This window comes from Myxocyprinus asiaticus, chromosome 5, assembly GCF_019703515.2.
Source record: "Myxocyprinus asiaticus isolate MX2 ecotype Aquarium Trade chromosome 5, UBuf_Myxa_2, whole genome shotgun sequence".
In the NCBI taxonomy this organism is placed as follows: Eukaryota; Metazoa; Chordata; class Actinopteri; order Cypriniformes; family Catostomidae; genus Myxocyprinus; species Myxocyprinus asiaticus.
In genome coordinates this window covers 29,414,529-29,427,329 of record NC_059348.1, presented here as the reverse complement: position 1 = coordinate 29,427,329, position 12,801 = coordinate 29,414,529, and the positions used below count along the sequence as shown (strand labels likewise).

The window sequence follows — 12,801 nt, the reverse complement described above, 5'->3', positions numbered from 1 at the left end:
GCTACTCCCCAAAAAAGCAGATAATCTGTGTCAGGAAACTCTATATCGAATTTCTAGAATGTTCTTGGTTTAAAACTGTACTGTCACATTGAATTTGTACCTTAATACAGTGGTTCTTAACTGCAACTCAGATCTGTTCTGATAGCATTACAGACTGCACTGAAAAACTATGCTAAATGCAAATAAAAATATATATATATATTTTAAATGCAAATAATAAAACACTGACACACTGAGCAAAATGAGACCACATCTACAAGTGTCCCAATTGCTTTGTATAGACTATTATGTTAGCTTCTGCTGCTGTTTTGACTAAATTTACAAAAGGGTACATTTTCCTCTTCAGTTTGTTTCATGTTATTAATTTTGCATTATGTTATGGCAATATTCAACACACTCTCATTACGTCATTTACTTATTAGCTCATAGTTTTGTTTGTCGTAGGACACAAAGGTAGTTTTCAGAATGTCAGAGTTGTGGCTCAAAAATGAGAGAAGCATCATAAAAATTCTCATAAAAATAATCCATGTTATTTGTGCGATGTATTCCGAATCTTCCAATGCCATGTGATGGCTTTGTGTAAGGAACAGATCCAAATTTAAGACGATCTTCCCATCTGCCGTAACACTCGAATTCCGCTCCTATTAAAAGTGATTGGATGGAAGAACACATCCAGTATGAATTGTAGATTTGGCTGAGGAGATCTGGTGAAATATATAAACTCTTCATTATCTTACGGTGATAACGCGAAGTGCTGCTGAAATGTTATTAATCAGTGAGGCCTGATGAGCTGCAAACACTCAGTCCCTGATTCACTGATTCAATCCCTTATCACGAGTCCCTCTCTTCACCTAAAAAGAGGTGAAGGACATTATCACAATTTATTGAGTGCACTCAATTAGCTGTGCATGCAAAGGGACAGATACTGCTCTGCTTTAAAATGCTCTTGTCTGTTAGAAGTGATAAGAAAAGAATTACAAATAAGGAAATCTCTCTGTCCACCAGCGGTTGAATCTTCCAGTCTCATTGGAACATCTCAAATACAGTTGGTCCATTCAATGCTTGCTGAACAAGCATGCGGCAGGTCTGAAACCGAATGCTCTAAAACAATGCCTAGCTTTTATTCCACAGTGCTGCAAATGTTCTGACAGCTTGAGTTGTATTCCCGGGAGACAGACACGGCATATCCTGCAAGCACTGAAGACAAGATTTACAGCAATATCAAAATCAACAACACCATTTCCAATGAAGCTAGCTAAAGTTTCACTGAAAAAGTACAGTCTTCTATACATTCTGAGATTGCTTGTGAAAAGTGGAAAAACTTTTACTGTATACAGCAGTTTGCCACAGGTTTGATCCCCAATGTTAAAGCTGCACCTTGTACTATTTTTAAATGTTTAAGAGCATTGATTTTATGTACTGGGAACCTTTACACCACGTCTGTCTCAAAGTAAATTTTTTATTTTGTTTTCCTCGCATAAACATACACTGCTGTTCCACAGGCCGAAATGTTTAAGCCTTAGGAAACCATGAAACTACATTAATATACAACAGATACTGAGATGTAATTAGTGTCTAGTAGACCTTTAAAACTTATGACTTAAACCAGTGAAACAATTTACCTTGCAAAAATTAACTACCAGTGATATGCAGAATTATTTGCTTAAGGATGATAAAGAGAATGAGGAGGGGTAAAAATAAAAACAGCACAGACTACTATGACATGTTGGAACCAAATGATAAAACCAAAGGGGATGAATCTTTAACCGGTGAACCTACATATTTTTTTTAAGTATTCCCATATGATGATGAGTCACTCGTAAAGCACCTGGAGAGCATCATCTGAGCTTCCACTTGCAGAAACATCACAAGGAGACTTTCAAACAGAGAAGGAATACAATTTAACTAACATCCATTCCTGTTTTCAAAAACCTTCCTGTTTCCTGCCAAGATTTTGCTGTGTTTTGAAAATGTAAGTCATCTGAAGCAAGATTTCAGAACTGTGGCCTCAGGAGGGGACTGTCTCTACGGAGACTGCTGGGTGAAAACATCTTGAAAAGACTTTTTTTTTTCTCTGCCACAAAGGCGAGCTTAAGATAGATAGGAATGACAAATCAGAACATGAGTACCCAACCTCTTGCTGTGCAAACAGCTACATGAGCTTCAACCTGCTTTGTCTGACAAAAGGAAATTTGATAGCGCTCTGATACTTAGAAACAGAGTAGGGGGCAACATGTTCTGCTATCTGAGTGAAGAGTGTAAAGACAAATGAGCATGAAGAGATAAATAGATAAAAATGTATTTTCATTTAAATACATTTAATTCCAACAGAAAATGCTAAACAAGACAGCAAATGTACATGCAAGTGTATCGTATAAATCACAGCCTGAAACGTATTGCTGTGCTTTAAGATTCTTTCCCAAGTAAAGAGAGCTCAGAGGCCCAAGACAAGTATTTCAAAGCCATTACATCAACACAGCTGTGGATCGTCAAAATCATTAGACATGAACGGTTGTGCAACTCCATCTCAAAAATCAGATGAGAGGTTATGTTTAATTAAATTCAATCACAGATAATAATAAGCTGATATAATGACTTGCAAACTGGACTTGCCGATGCATTGTGTTGTGCAGGCAATTTGCTTCAAGATATTCACAGCCCTTTTCTGCCTGGGATATTCGTGGTTTCCCTCTAGACCTTTTCACATATTCATTATTTCAATAATGGTTTCAATTTAGAGATGAACTAGCATGCAAATAAAATTTAGTTACTTTGCTGTGGCAGAACATCAATGGCAAGCACTCCTGCAGGCACCAAAAGGCAGCAGCAGTGTCTCAGAAAAAGCAGTGTGAGCTGTCAAGGGAATAATGACAGCAGCCATCTATGAATCACTGTGAGCACTGGATTCCTCAGCTCCACTTGTTTTTGTTTTTTTCCCTTTGCGAAGGTCGAGACAACACTGAGCACTGAGCTGTCCCCAGCCAACCACAGCACAACTTGAGAGCGAGGCTATGAACCGGGATTCTTTTAAGAACCTCAAAGCTTTCAAGAAGAGAGGGCCTTTTGAAGGATAAACCACAGGATTAGATTAGTCCATCCTCTTGGATGACAGAGCTGGGCATCTTCTTTTTTTCATGTGGACCCCCAAGAGGCCAACCATATTGGCATTGAGGGGATGTCCATCTTCTTTTCAGTGTGCGCTTCAATAGAAAACCCCTGACAGGGAGCTTAGGAGGAGAAAATATGATTCATGGCAAGCTTTTAATGCTCAAGGTGAATTGCCCTGCAAACAGTCACCTCAATTGTGACTATAATACTGCAAGAGGACTAGAAGGGAGGTTAGGACTGGCTGAAATGTAAAGCTGACCCCTGTGCGTTATTTTTTTTTTTTATTGTTTCTCATACAATCCCTTAGTGGGGTGCAAATGCTTTTGATAGATTCGCTGAAAAATAACAGAAATACATGTTTTTTGTGAGCATCGGCTTGTGAACACAACAGGGTTATCATCACTTAAAAAAAGGCATTTGTAGAAGTATATATACGTATATATAAGACTATCTAATAAAACATTTCAAAATGAGACATGCAAATTTATCAATGTGATCTCATGAGAATCCATATATATTCTCACGTAAAGTTTGGTTCTAGCAAACGTACATTCTCTTACGTTTACATAGACACAAAAACTTACAATATTGACATATTGACCGCATCTAAACATCATCATTTTACATATTAACACCTATAGAAATGTACAAATGTTTATGTGTACTGTTTGAATTTATTAATATTGAATATTTCATAGAGTTAATCAGTTAATTACATTTAATTTATAATCAGTGAGATTAGTTAAATGTCATCACATTTATTTAATGCAGTTGACATTATAATATGACATTTTAATGGTTTAATTCAGTTCTGTGTGATTTCTGCTGCCCTATACAATGTTTTAAATGATTATATCACTTTAACCAAGACTACATTTTAAAATGTTAAAATGAATAAAAACTCGTTTAATCATTTGTTAGCCATTTTATTTTTGTTTGTCATGGGACACTGTTATGACAGTTGTTGTGGTTTTGGTTGTTTCTTCTTTTTGTCATTTGTAGGTCTGATTGGTGATTGGGGTGTGAATCTCTTCATGGCACCTTATTTAAGCAACGTGCAGTTGTGAAGTGAGGCGGCCACTAAGCTGTTGCTTAGTCAGTTTGCCAGACCCATGCTCCAGTGTCTGAGAACATTTGTTTTTAATTTATGTATTTGTTTTGGAGTCATTACTGACTAACATTATTGGTTACGGATATTTTTGATTATGTGGTTTTAATTATCCTTGTTGTAATAAATTATATTTGAGTTAATTTTGCCGTGTCGTCTGCCTTAAATGTCACATCTTTGAGTCAGGTGTGACAGACACAAAAAGAGTTTTCAGGATATGCCAAAAAACATAATAAACCACAAAAAGCATCATAAAACAATATTAAAATGAATCCATACATTTGTTAACTATATTCCAAATCTTCAGATTTGTTTTCTGTGAAGAAGAAACCTAAATTCAAGCCTTTTATTCATCTCTGTCTCCATCCACCATAGCGCCCACCGTCACCATCAACTTGCGTGCTTTGGTTTACTTTTCAAAATTCAAAAACTACCGCTGTCGTGAGAAATCGATCTCCCTCTGACATCACAGCAATTCCATTGGCTGAGGGACCTATTAATTGGTATTATATTCACTGCCTGATGTCTCTGAAGTCCATCCTGGATTAACTGCAGAAGTTACCATAGATGCATTGTCCTTTTGTTAGTTGGCTGATGAAGGCTTTTGTTGGCAATTCAGTGGTAGTCTACACTATGTATTCCAATTCAAGAGTGTAGTCCGTCAATAGACAAAGGTGATGCAGGCAGAGATAAATGATGAGGTGCATTGCAGTTCAACCTGCAGGGCATTTCGGTGAGGTTCGATGGAGTCCATCCTAAGTCCAAGGTTCAGAAAGTGGCATATGAAGTATCCCATGTCTTACAGTTGGAGTTGGCATCAGTTCATCCTCTGAAGTCAAAAAACTGAAGTGATATCTGGCTAGCACCGGCTATAGTTTGTCGTCATCTCTCAGTGACACGTAGCAGTGGAGTCCGACACCAAGCAGGAATGAAGCTGGATCTGGCAGTCTCTGGTAACCTCGGGATATGAATCCAGAGGTTGAGACATGGAAACAAACAGAATAATATTAGCGTAGCTACCATTCAATTTTATGCAGAATTATAGATCATGATGGATATTTCTGGTTCCGGCAGACCTAACTAAAGCAGCCTAATTGTGAGTTGATGGATAAATTAGGTGTATGCCTGGCTAAATAGATGAGTCTTTAGTCTTGACTTAAACTAAGTGAGTGTGTCTGCATCCCGAACACTGTTAATGCAAGTCCACTAATGCCAACATAATTCTCCAGCCTATTCAAGAGAATGTCGTGATCTATCGTGTCGAAGGCAGCACTAAGATCTAAAAGCACTAGAAGAGAAATGCAGCTGCAATCAGATGATAAGAGCAAGTCATCTGTAACTCTAAGTGCAGTCTCTGTACTATGATGGGGCCTAAATTCTGACTGATATTGTTCATTTCTACAGAGAAATGGAATATATGAACATAGTTAGGAGGACACTACCTTTTCTAGTATTTTCAACATAAATGGTAGATTTGAAATCGGTCTGTAATTAGCCAGTTCTCTAGGATCAAGCTGTGGCTTCTTAATAAGCGGTTTGATAACTACCATTTTAAAGTTTCTTGGGACATGTCCTAAGGATAGCAAGGAGTTCATAATATTAAGAAGAGGTTCTGAGATTACTGGGAATACCTCTTTTAAGAGATTAGTTGGTATTGGATCTAACATACATGTTGTGACTTTTGATTTTTTGATATGTTTTGTTAGCTCTTCATGACCTATGATAGCGAAGGATTGAAGTTGCTTGTGAGCAAAATTGTGAGACACTGTTTTCTGAGGTGCTGTGACAGTTGATTGCATAGTTCCAATTTTATTTCTGATTATTTCAATTTTATCAGTAAAGAAATTCATGACTATTGTCATTACTATTGTGCTGCAATGGAATACCTGGTTCAGTCGATGCTTTATTCCTCACCAATTTATCCACAGTACTGAATAAACACCTAGGATTGTTGTGGTTATTTTCTATGAATTTGCTAAAATATGCTGACCTGGCAGCTTTTAGGGCCTTTCTATAGCTACAGACACTATCCTCCCATTCACCGTGAAATACCTCTAATTTTGTATTCTTCCACTTGCGCTCCATTTTCCGAGCTGCTTTCTTGAGAGCATGAGTGTGATCATTGTACCACGGTGTGAGGCTTTTTTCTTTAATTTTCTTTAATCAAAGGAGGCAACACTATCAAGAGTGCTATAGAAGACTGTATTTATATTTTCTGTTATTTCATCAAGTTCTTCTAGGCTTTTTGGCTTACTGAGTATGAGAGACAATTCTGGAAGATTATTAGTGAAGCTATTTTTAGTGGTTGAAAGAATAGTTCTACCTGAACGATTGTGTAGTGTAGATTGACATTAACTGATCGCAACAAACAAGAGATGAGGTAATGATCTGAGATGTCATCACTCTGTGGTAGAATTACTATAGTATCAACATCAACTCCATATGACAGAATTAAATCTAGCGTATGATTATGGTGATGAGTTGGTCCTGTCACATTTTGTCTGACTCCAAGACAGTTGAGAATATCAATAAATGCTAATCCCAATGTGTTATTTTCATTATCTTTGTGAATGTTGAAATCACCGACAATTAAAGCTCTATCTACATTAACTACTAGATCAGATAGAAAATTTGCAAATTCACCAAGGAAACCAGAGTAAGGCCCGGGTGATCTATAAACTGTAGCAAGGGCAAAAGACAACAGAGATTTTTTATTTATATCTGATGGTGTCATATTAAGCATTATTAGTTCAAAAGACTTAAACTTATATCCTGTCCTCTGAGTAACACCAAAAACTTCACTATAAATTGTAGCAACATCTCCTTCTCAACCCTTCAGACGAGGCTCATGTTTATAACAATAACCTGGGGAGTAGATTCATTTAAACTAATGTATTCATCCAGTTTAAGCCAGATTTCAGTCAAACAGAGCGCATCCAAACTATGATTTGTAATAATTTAATTTACAATTAGTGCTTTGGTAGAAAGCGATCTAATGTTTAGTAGCCCTACCTTTTATATGATGTTTATCTTCAATTTTTTCCCCCCCAAAGTTCACCTTAATCACATTTTTTATAAATTACTTCTATATGATATCTAGGTGATACAGTCTCTATGTGTTGTGGTTTATGTGACCTGTGTGACATCTCAAGGCAGCTAGCAGACGTTCGGATTAACCAGTTTGTCTGCTTCCTGACCTGGGCCCCAGTTAGTCAAATACTATCATTATTAAGACTATGAGCCAAATTACTAGAGAGGAGAGCGGCACCTTCCCTGAAGGGATGGAGTCTGTCTCAATTTAGCAGGTCAGGTCTACACCAAAAACTCTTCCAATTGTCTATAAATCCTATGCTATTCTCCGGACACCACTCAGACATCCAGCCATTCAGTGACACTAATCTACTATAAACCTCGTCACCACGATGAGTATGGAGGGCGCCCGAGCATATTACAGTGTCTGACATTGTTTTTGCAAGTTCACACACCTCTTTATTATTATCTCTAGTGATCTCCGACTGGCGAAGCCGGACATCATTAGTGCCGACATGAATACCAATTTTAGAAAATCTATGTTTCACATTAGCCAGCACTTGTAAATTTTATCTGAAGTCAGATGCTCTGGCACCCAAAATGCATTTAACAGTAGTGGCTGGAGTCTCTATTTCCACGTTCCTTATAAGAGAATCACCAATTATTAGGGCTCTTTCAACATGATTCTTAGTGGATGCATCACTGAATGGGGAGAATCGACTGGAAACCCTAACAGGACTGGGAGAGTGGTGTCGCTTTGCTGAGCGAGTATGCCGCCGAGACGTCACCTAATCGCCCTGCAGCAGGGGCTCAAGAGCCGGAAACAAAGTGTGTGTGTTACTCGCTGTACTACCCGCATCCGAAACAGTATCTACCGGCTTCTCTTTCTCATTGACCTCCACTAGTGTTGGGATGTGTGTCTCTAGATCATTAACCTTCTCCGTCAGCCTGACTAATTCCTTACATTTATCACATGTGAATCCCTCACTGTTGACTGAAGAAGCTATAATAAACATGTGGCATATAATGCAGGAAGAAATAACATGAGCGGATGCCATGACTTACCGCAATTGTTTGTTGTTTTTGTTGTTATGGTTGTTCTTGAGCAGCGAGAATTTGAGATCGATGTGGTTCCTGATCAGCAGATGTTTGAGATTGATGCAATAATCCATGTAAAACACAGTGGAGAAAACTAATGCACACAGTCGAGACGCGAGATGTAGACAAGCGGAAAAAAAGCAGAAAAAAGAAAAAAAAAACAAGGGAAACAGGTGCGCACGGTATAATACACACAGATGAAACAGTGGAAAAGCTAAAAAATCCGAAGCACATGCTAAAATGGCAAAGGATAAAATGATGAACGTATAAGAATAAGAATAAGCAATGCTAAGCAGGCTAGCAAGCTACAAACACTCATGCAGCGTGCCGTCAGCAACAGATACAGGAAATGTATTGCTACTGTACATACTTGTTATATGTTTTTAGTGACAGCTACATTCAAATTGTAATGTCATGCTCCCTTCAGGGTGGCCACATCAAGAGCTCTGTCCTTCGTAGTGAGTAGGGCATAGGGATGATCACTTTCGATTAGAATTCGCCCATGACACTGCCTCAAGAAGCAATATGACCACCGGTTTTATGGCAGTGATGTCGAATGCCATTGGCTCTCAAGTGTCTCGTGACCGTTTGCCACATGCCGTATTCTGTGATGTATATATCTGAATGAGATATGACAGCGCTGTTACGGTGTGCATCAGGAGAAGTTTTAGAGCGATTAATAATTTAAATTCCACTCTCTACCTCACACAAAGCTATTGGAGCACATCGGATGCAGTGCATCTCCCTTTGGACTATTTTTGTACTGAATTTTGACATTTTTCTGAATAAATTATTGTGATTAAATTTATCTGCCTGTTATGTGTTTTATATGCTTAATTGTTATGGTTAGGTTTACGAATAGGTGTGGGATAAGCGTCTGTAATATATATATATATATATATAATTAATATACTGTAACAAAAATTATTGCTACTGTACATACTTGTTATATGTTTTTATATTGTTGAAAAATGGTTATGTTTAGAGGTTGGGTAGGGTTAAGGATCTAAAATATCAATAAAACAGTAAAACTGTACAGATATATTTATAATTGATTTGTGTATTCAAATATATTTGTGGATTCGTCAATATTTTAGGTTTCTAAAGCTGTAAATACTTAAAAATGTTACGTTTTAGATGCTTTCAAATGTCCATATTGTACATTTTAGTGTCTATCCAGATATACAAACATGTACGTTTAAATGTTATAAATATTAACATACAAATAGCTACATATATTAATGAGATTAGGCTGAATTTATTGCTACAGTAAAAATAAATCACGTTTCATAAATGGATTTGGGACTTGCACACTGCACATTTATCTCATTTATCATCTAAACACAGCAAAGTCTTAAGATACAAAGGAAACTGGCAGAGCATCTCGCTAAATAAGGATTAATGCAGGTGGAACGCATCTCGGTGGCTTATTTAATGCTAAAAATTCTAATCCAGCAATACGTTCTATTGAGGTGGAAGAGTGTGCACCGAGCTTGCAAAGAAATCTTCCTCTGAGCCTCTTTAATATTTTAAACCTCAACAGACTACTGATGTACTGCAAGACAGCCACTCTTAACTTTGTTAATTCAGCCGTGAGAGCACCTTTGCTGTGTTTATTTATCTAGCCAAGCTCTACCTGAGGAGCTGCATGTCAAAAGCCATTAGGCTGACATCCCCTGAGCAAACCCACCATGCCAGTTAGAGAATCTTGTTCAAGGATACCCTTGAAAAAAGGAGAAATGGGCAATGTCTGGGAACTTCACTGAGAACTTAGGATTTCAAATTTTGTCAGCATGTGGAAATGTGTGTGGTTGCTGTTCATCATGAATCTGGTGTGTGAATACACATCATAGTAGAAAAAATATACACAATAAAATCTCTGAAAAAATCTTCAATGGATTGATGGATTATTGATTAATGGAAGGTTGCTGGCTGGCTGGCTGGATGGATGATTGGATGGACCACGTACATGCATGGTTTTATACAGCAGTATTATTTTTCAGCCATTCATAAACCAATACATTGGCTGACATTTGGCCACTTTGAGAAAGTCAGCATCTGCGATAACTGTGTCCGGTTGGCCGATTAATTGATTAAGATAATGCGTCAAGTGTCAGTTCCAAAATCTATAGAAATCCTTGTCAAAGAATAAAACAATTAAGATGTTTTCAAATGTTTTAGTGCATTTTGAGTAAATATTTGCCCTAAGTAAATATAGCATAAAATAAGTTTCCATTAAATCAGCAATGTTGTCGTCTATACATTTTATTTGCAATTATAAATCTGGATTTTAAAGTTCTATCATATCTATCTAAATCACAGTATCAGCCACAATTGGGGGAGCGACACTGATCAACCAAGTCAAGCAAGTTTGAACATGATAAAAATAAATATCAGAATTATTTGGAAAAGGTTGGACTGCCAAACTCTGCCATCATCAGCTATAATGCACAAATTCAGGCAAATATGATCACAAGTTGCTTAATTCTCAACCCTCAGTCATTTAAACCAATATTAAGCTATGTCACAAATCTCTGGTGGACGACGCAAATCCCACAATCCACACAAAAGTTTTGTAATTTAGACCTTGTGCTTTATCAAATGAATGCACAAGACAAACACAAGAAAAGCCCGTCTCCATCTTCTGTGCCTAACGGCGGTGGAAGGTGGCCGCGGGAGGGCTCACTTGTGAACGGACACTTACCTGGAGTTTGAACTGTTCCAGTAGACCGCATGTCTGTCTGAGATGATCCTGTCGTCCGACCATACGGAGGCCCAACACACAACCGCAAAAACCACCACCGTCAACTCCATTTGAGTTGTTGATCCTAGTCTGCACCTCGAAACGAATATTCTCGCTCGCTTATTTCAGACACAACTTTTCAAATAGCTGGATGCTTGAGTAAGATCTATGTACGTAGTTTGGCACATTATAAAAGACATGTAATCCAGAACGATTTGTATTCCTTCCGACCGCAGGAGCAGCATCACTTTCTGTGGCTTATTTCAAATACGGCATGCATTTGAAGTTATATCGAAAAAATCCATAGCAATGAATTCGTATGGTGCAAGAGGGGTCCACTATGGTCCACGGTGCAGTCCAGGCAGCGGTGAGCCAATTTTCTAGCGCATCAGAAATCCGTCCATCATCTGAATGCGGGACAAGGCGATGCGCGTCTCGAGTGTCCTAGTGATGCTGCCCGTTATTGCGCTGTAACTTCCAGATACCTCTTACCCCATGTGATCTACACGAGAAGCACACATGAAACACATCCCCATCTACAACACACGCCTTTCTGTTTCGTGTTTCCTCAGTTGTGCATCTTATTTGCGCAAGTTATCCCTCAGTTGTCGGTGGAATCATGTTGTTTCTGCCTCGCGACAATCGAGGAGGCAAGACGCCATCGCAACCCGTTTTCACGGAGTCCTGTCTGTCCTGAAGGAACAAAGGCAATTTTGCCCCATTCTGCCTGAGATATTTCTGGGTTCTCGCACTCTTTGAAACAGCTTTTTGGATCTGCTAAATGTTTAGTTTCGATTGACTAAATCAGTTTTGCGTGACAGATTTTAAGACTTTTTGACCCACGCACTTCTTCATAATTCATCTGATAATCCCGAATCTGATTCGCGTCAGACAGTTATCATTAGTGGGCTACCTTCAGAAAGGGGCGTGACTTTGGGATGCGCTCTCTTCAAACTCACCTCAATATTTTCTCTTCCTCACAAGATTCCTCGTATGTTTGTTTCTTCAACTTCGTTCACTTTGAGCACTGTGGACATCTAGAAAAATACAGTCTAGTTAAAACAAGTTTCACACTCTCCACTAGTTTTTTTTTTTTTTTTTTTTTTGGCGACTAGTATTCAACAATGGCTGAACAGCTTCACATGAGATTTATGTCATTTTTGTAATTTTCTCTCTCTCTCTGAAAGTTATTAAAATTGTGTAATTTAAACCACACCTCAAATTCTGTTTTGTGTTTAATATTAATCCGTGGTGGAAATGACATTTTTAACGTTTTGGAACAAACCCTGTTTGTCTTGTTACGGCTAATTTAATAGCTATCATTTTGTGTATCCTAAATACACACAATAAACTATTTGTTTTCACAGTTTTTGCATAATTTTTACCAAATTGCAGCTTGATTGGAAATGATACCCGATAAAAATATTCTACTCACAAAATGTAGGCCTACGTTTTCTTTAAGCATCACTTTTGTGTTATATTGCGATCTTCATGACAGTTTTGTCGACTTGGCTAACAAGGCCTACACTAGCTTTTGAAAAAATAAAAATTATGTAATATAATATAATATAATATTATATATATATATATATATATATATATATATATATATATATATATATATATATATATATATATATATATTAGTGGCAAAATAATTTTTAAATGACATGACAACTATTGGACATAATCTCTGCACCATATTTCTTTTACC

General features: G+C 37.6%; 1 protein-coding gene across 1 annotated transcript in view; it reads right to left on the bottom strand.

Moving 5' to 3' along the window:
- The window catches only part of LOC127441528 (ephrin-A2), a 110,099-nt gene extending 98,047 nt beyond the window's left edge, over nucleotides 1-12,052 (bottom strand). Inside the window, exon 1 of the mRNA XM_051699062.1 lies at nucleotides 11,049-12,052. Within this exon, the coding sequence (XP_051555022.1) occupies nucleotides 11,049-11,158 (110 nt within the window). The 5' untranslated portion in view covers nucleotides 11,159-12,052. The remainder of the gene's footprint in view (nucleotides 1-11,048) is intronic.
- Nucleotides 12,053-12,801: the final 749 nt, after the last annotated feature.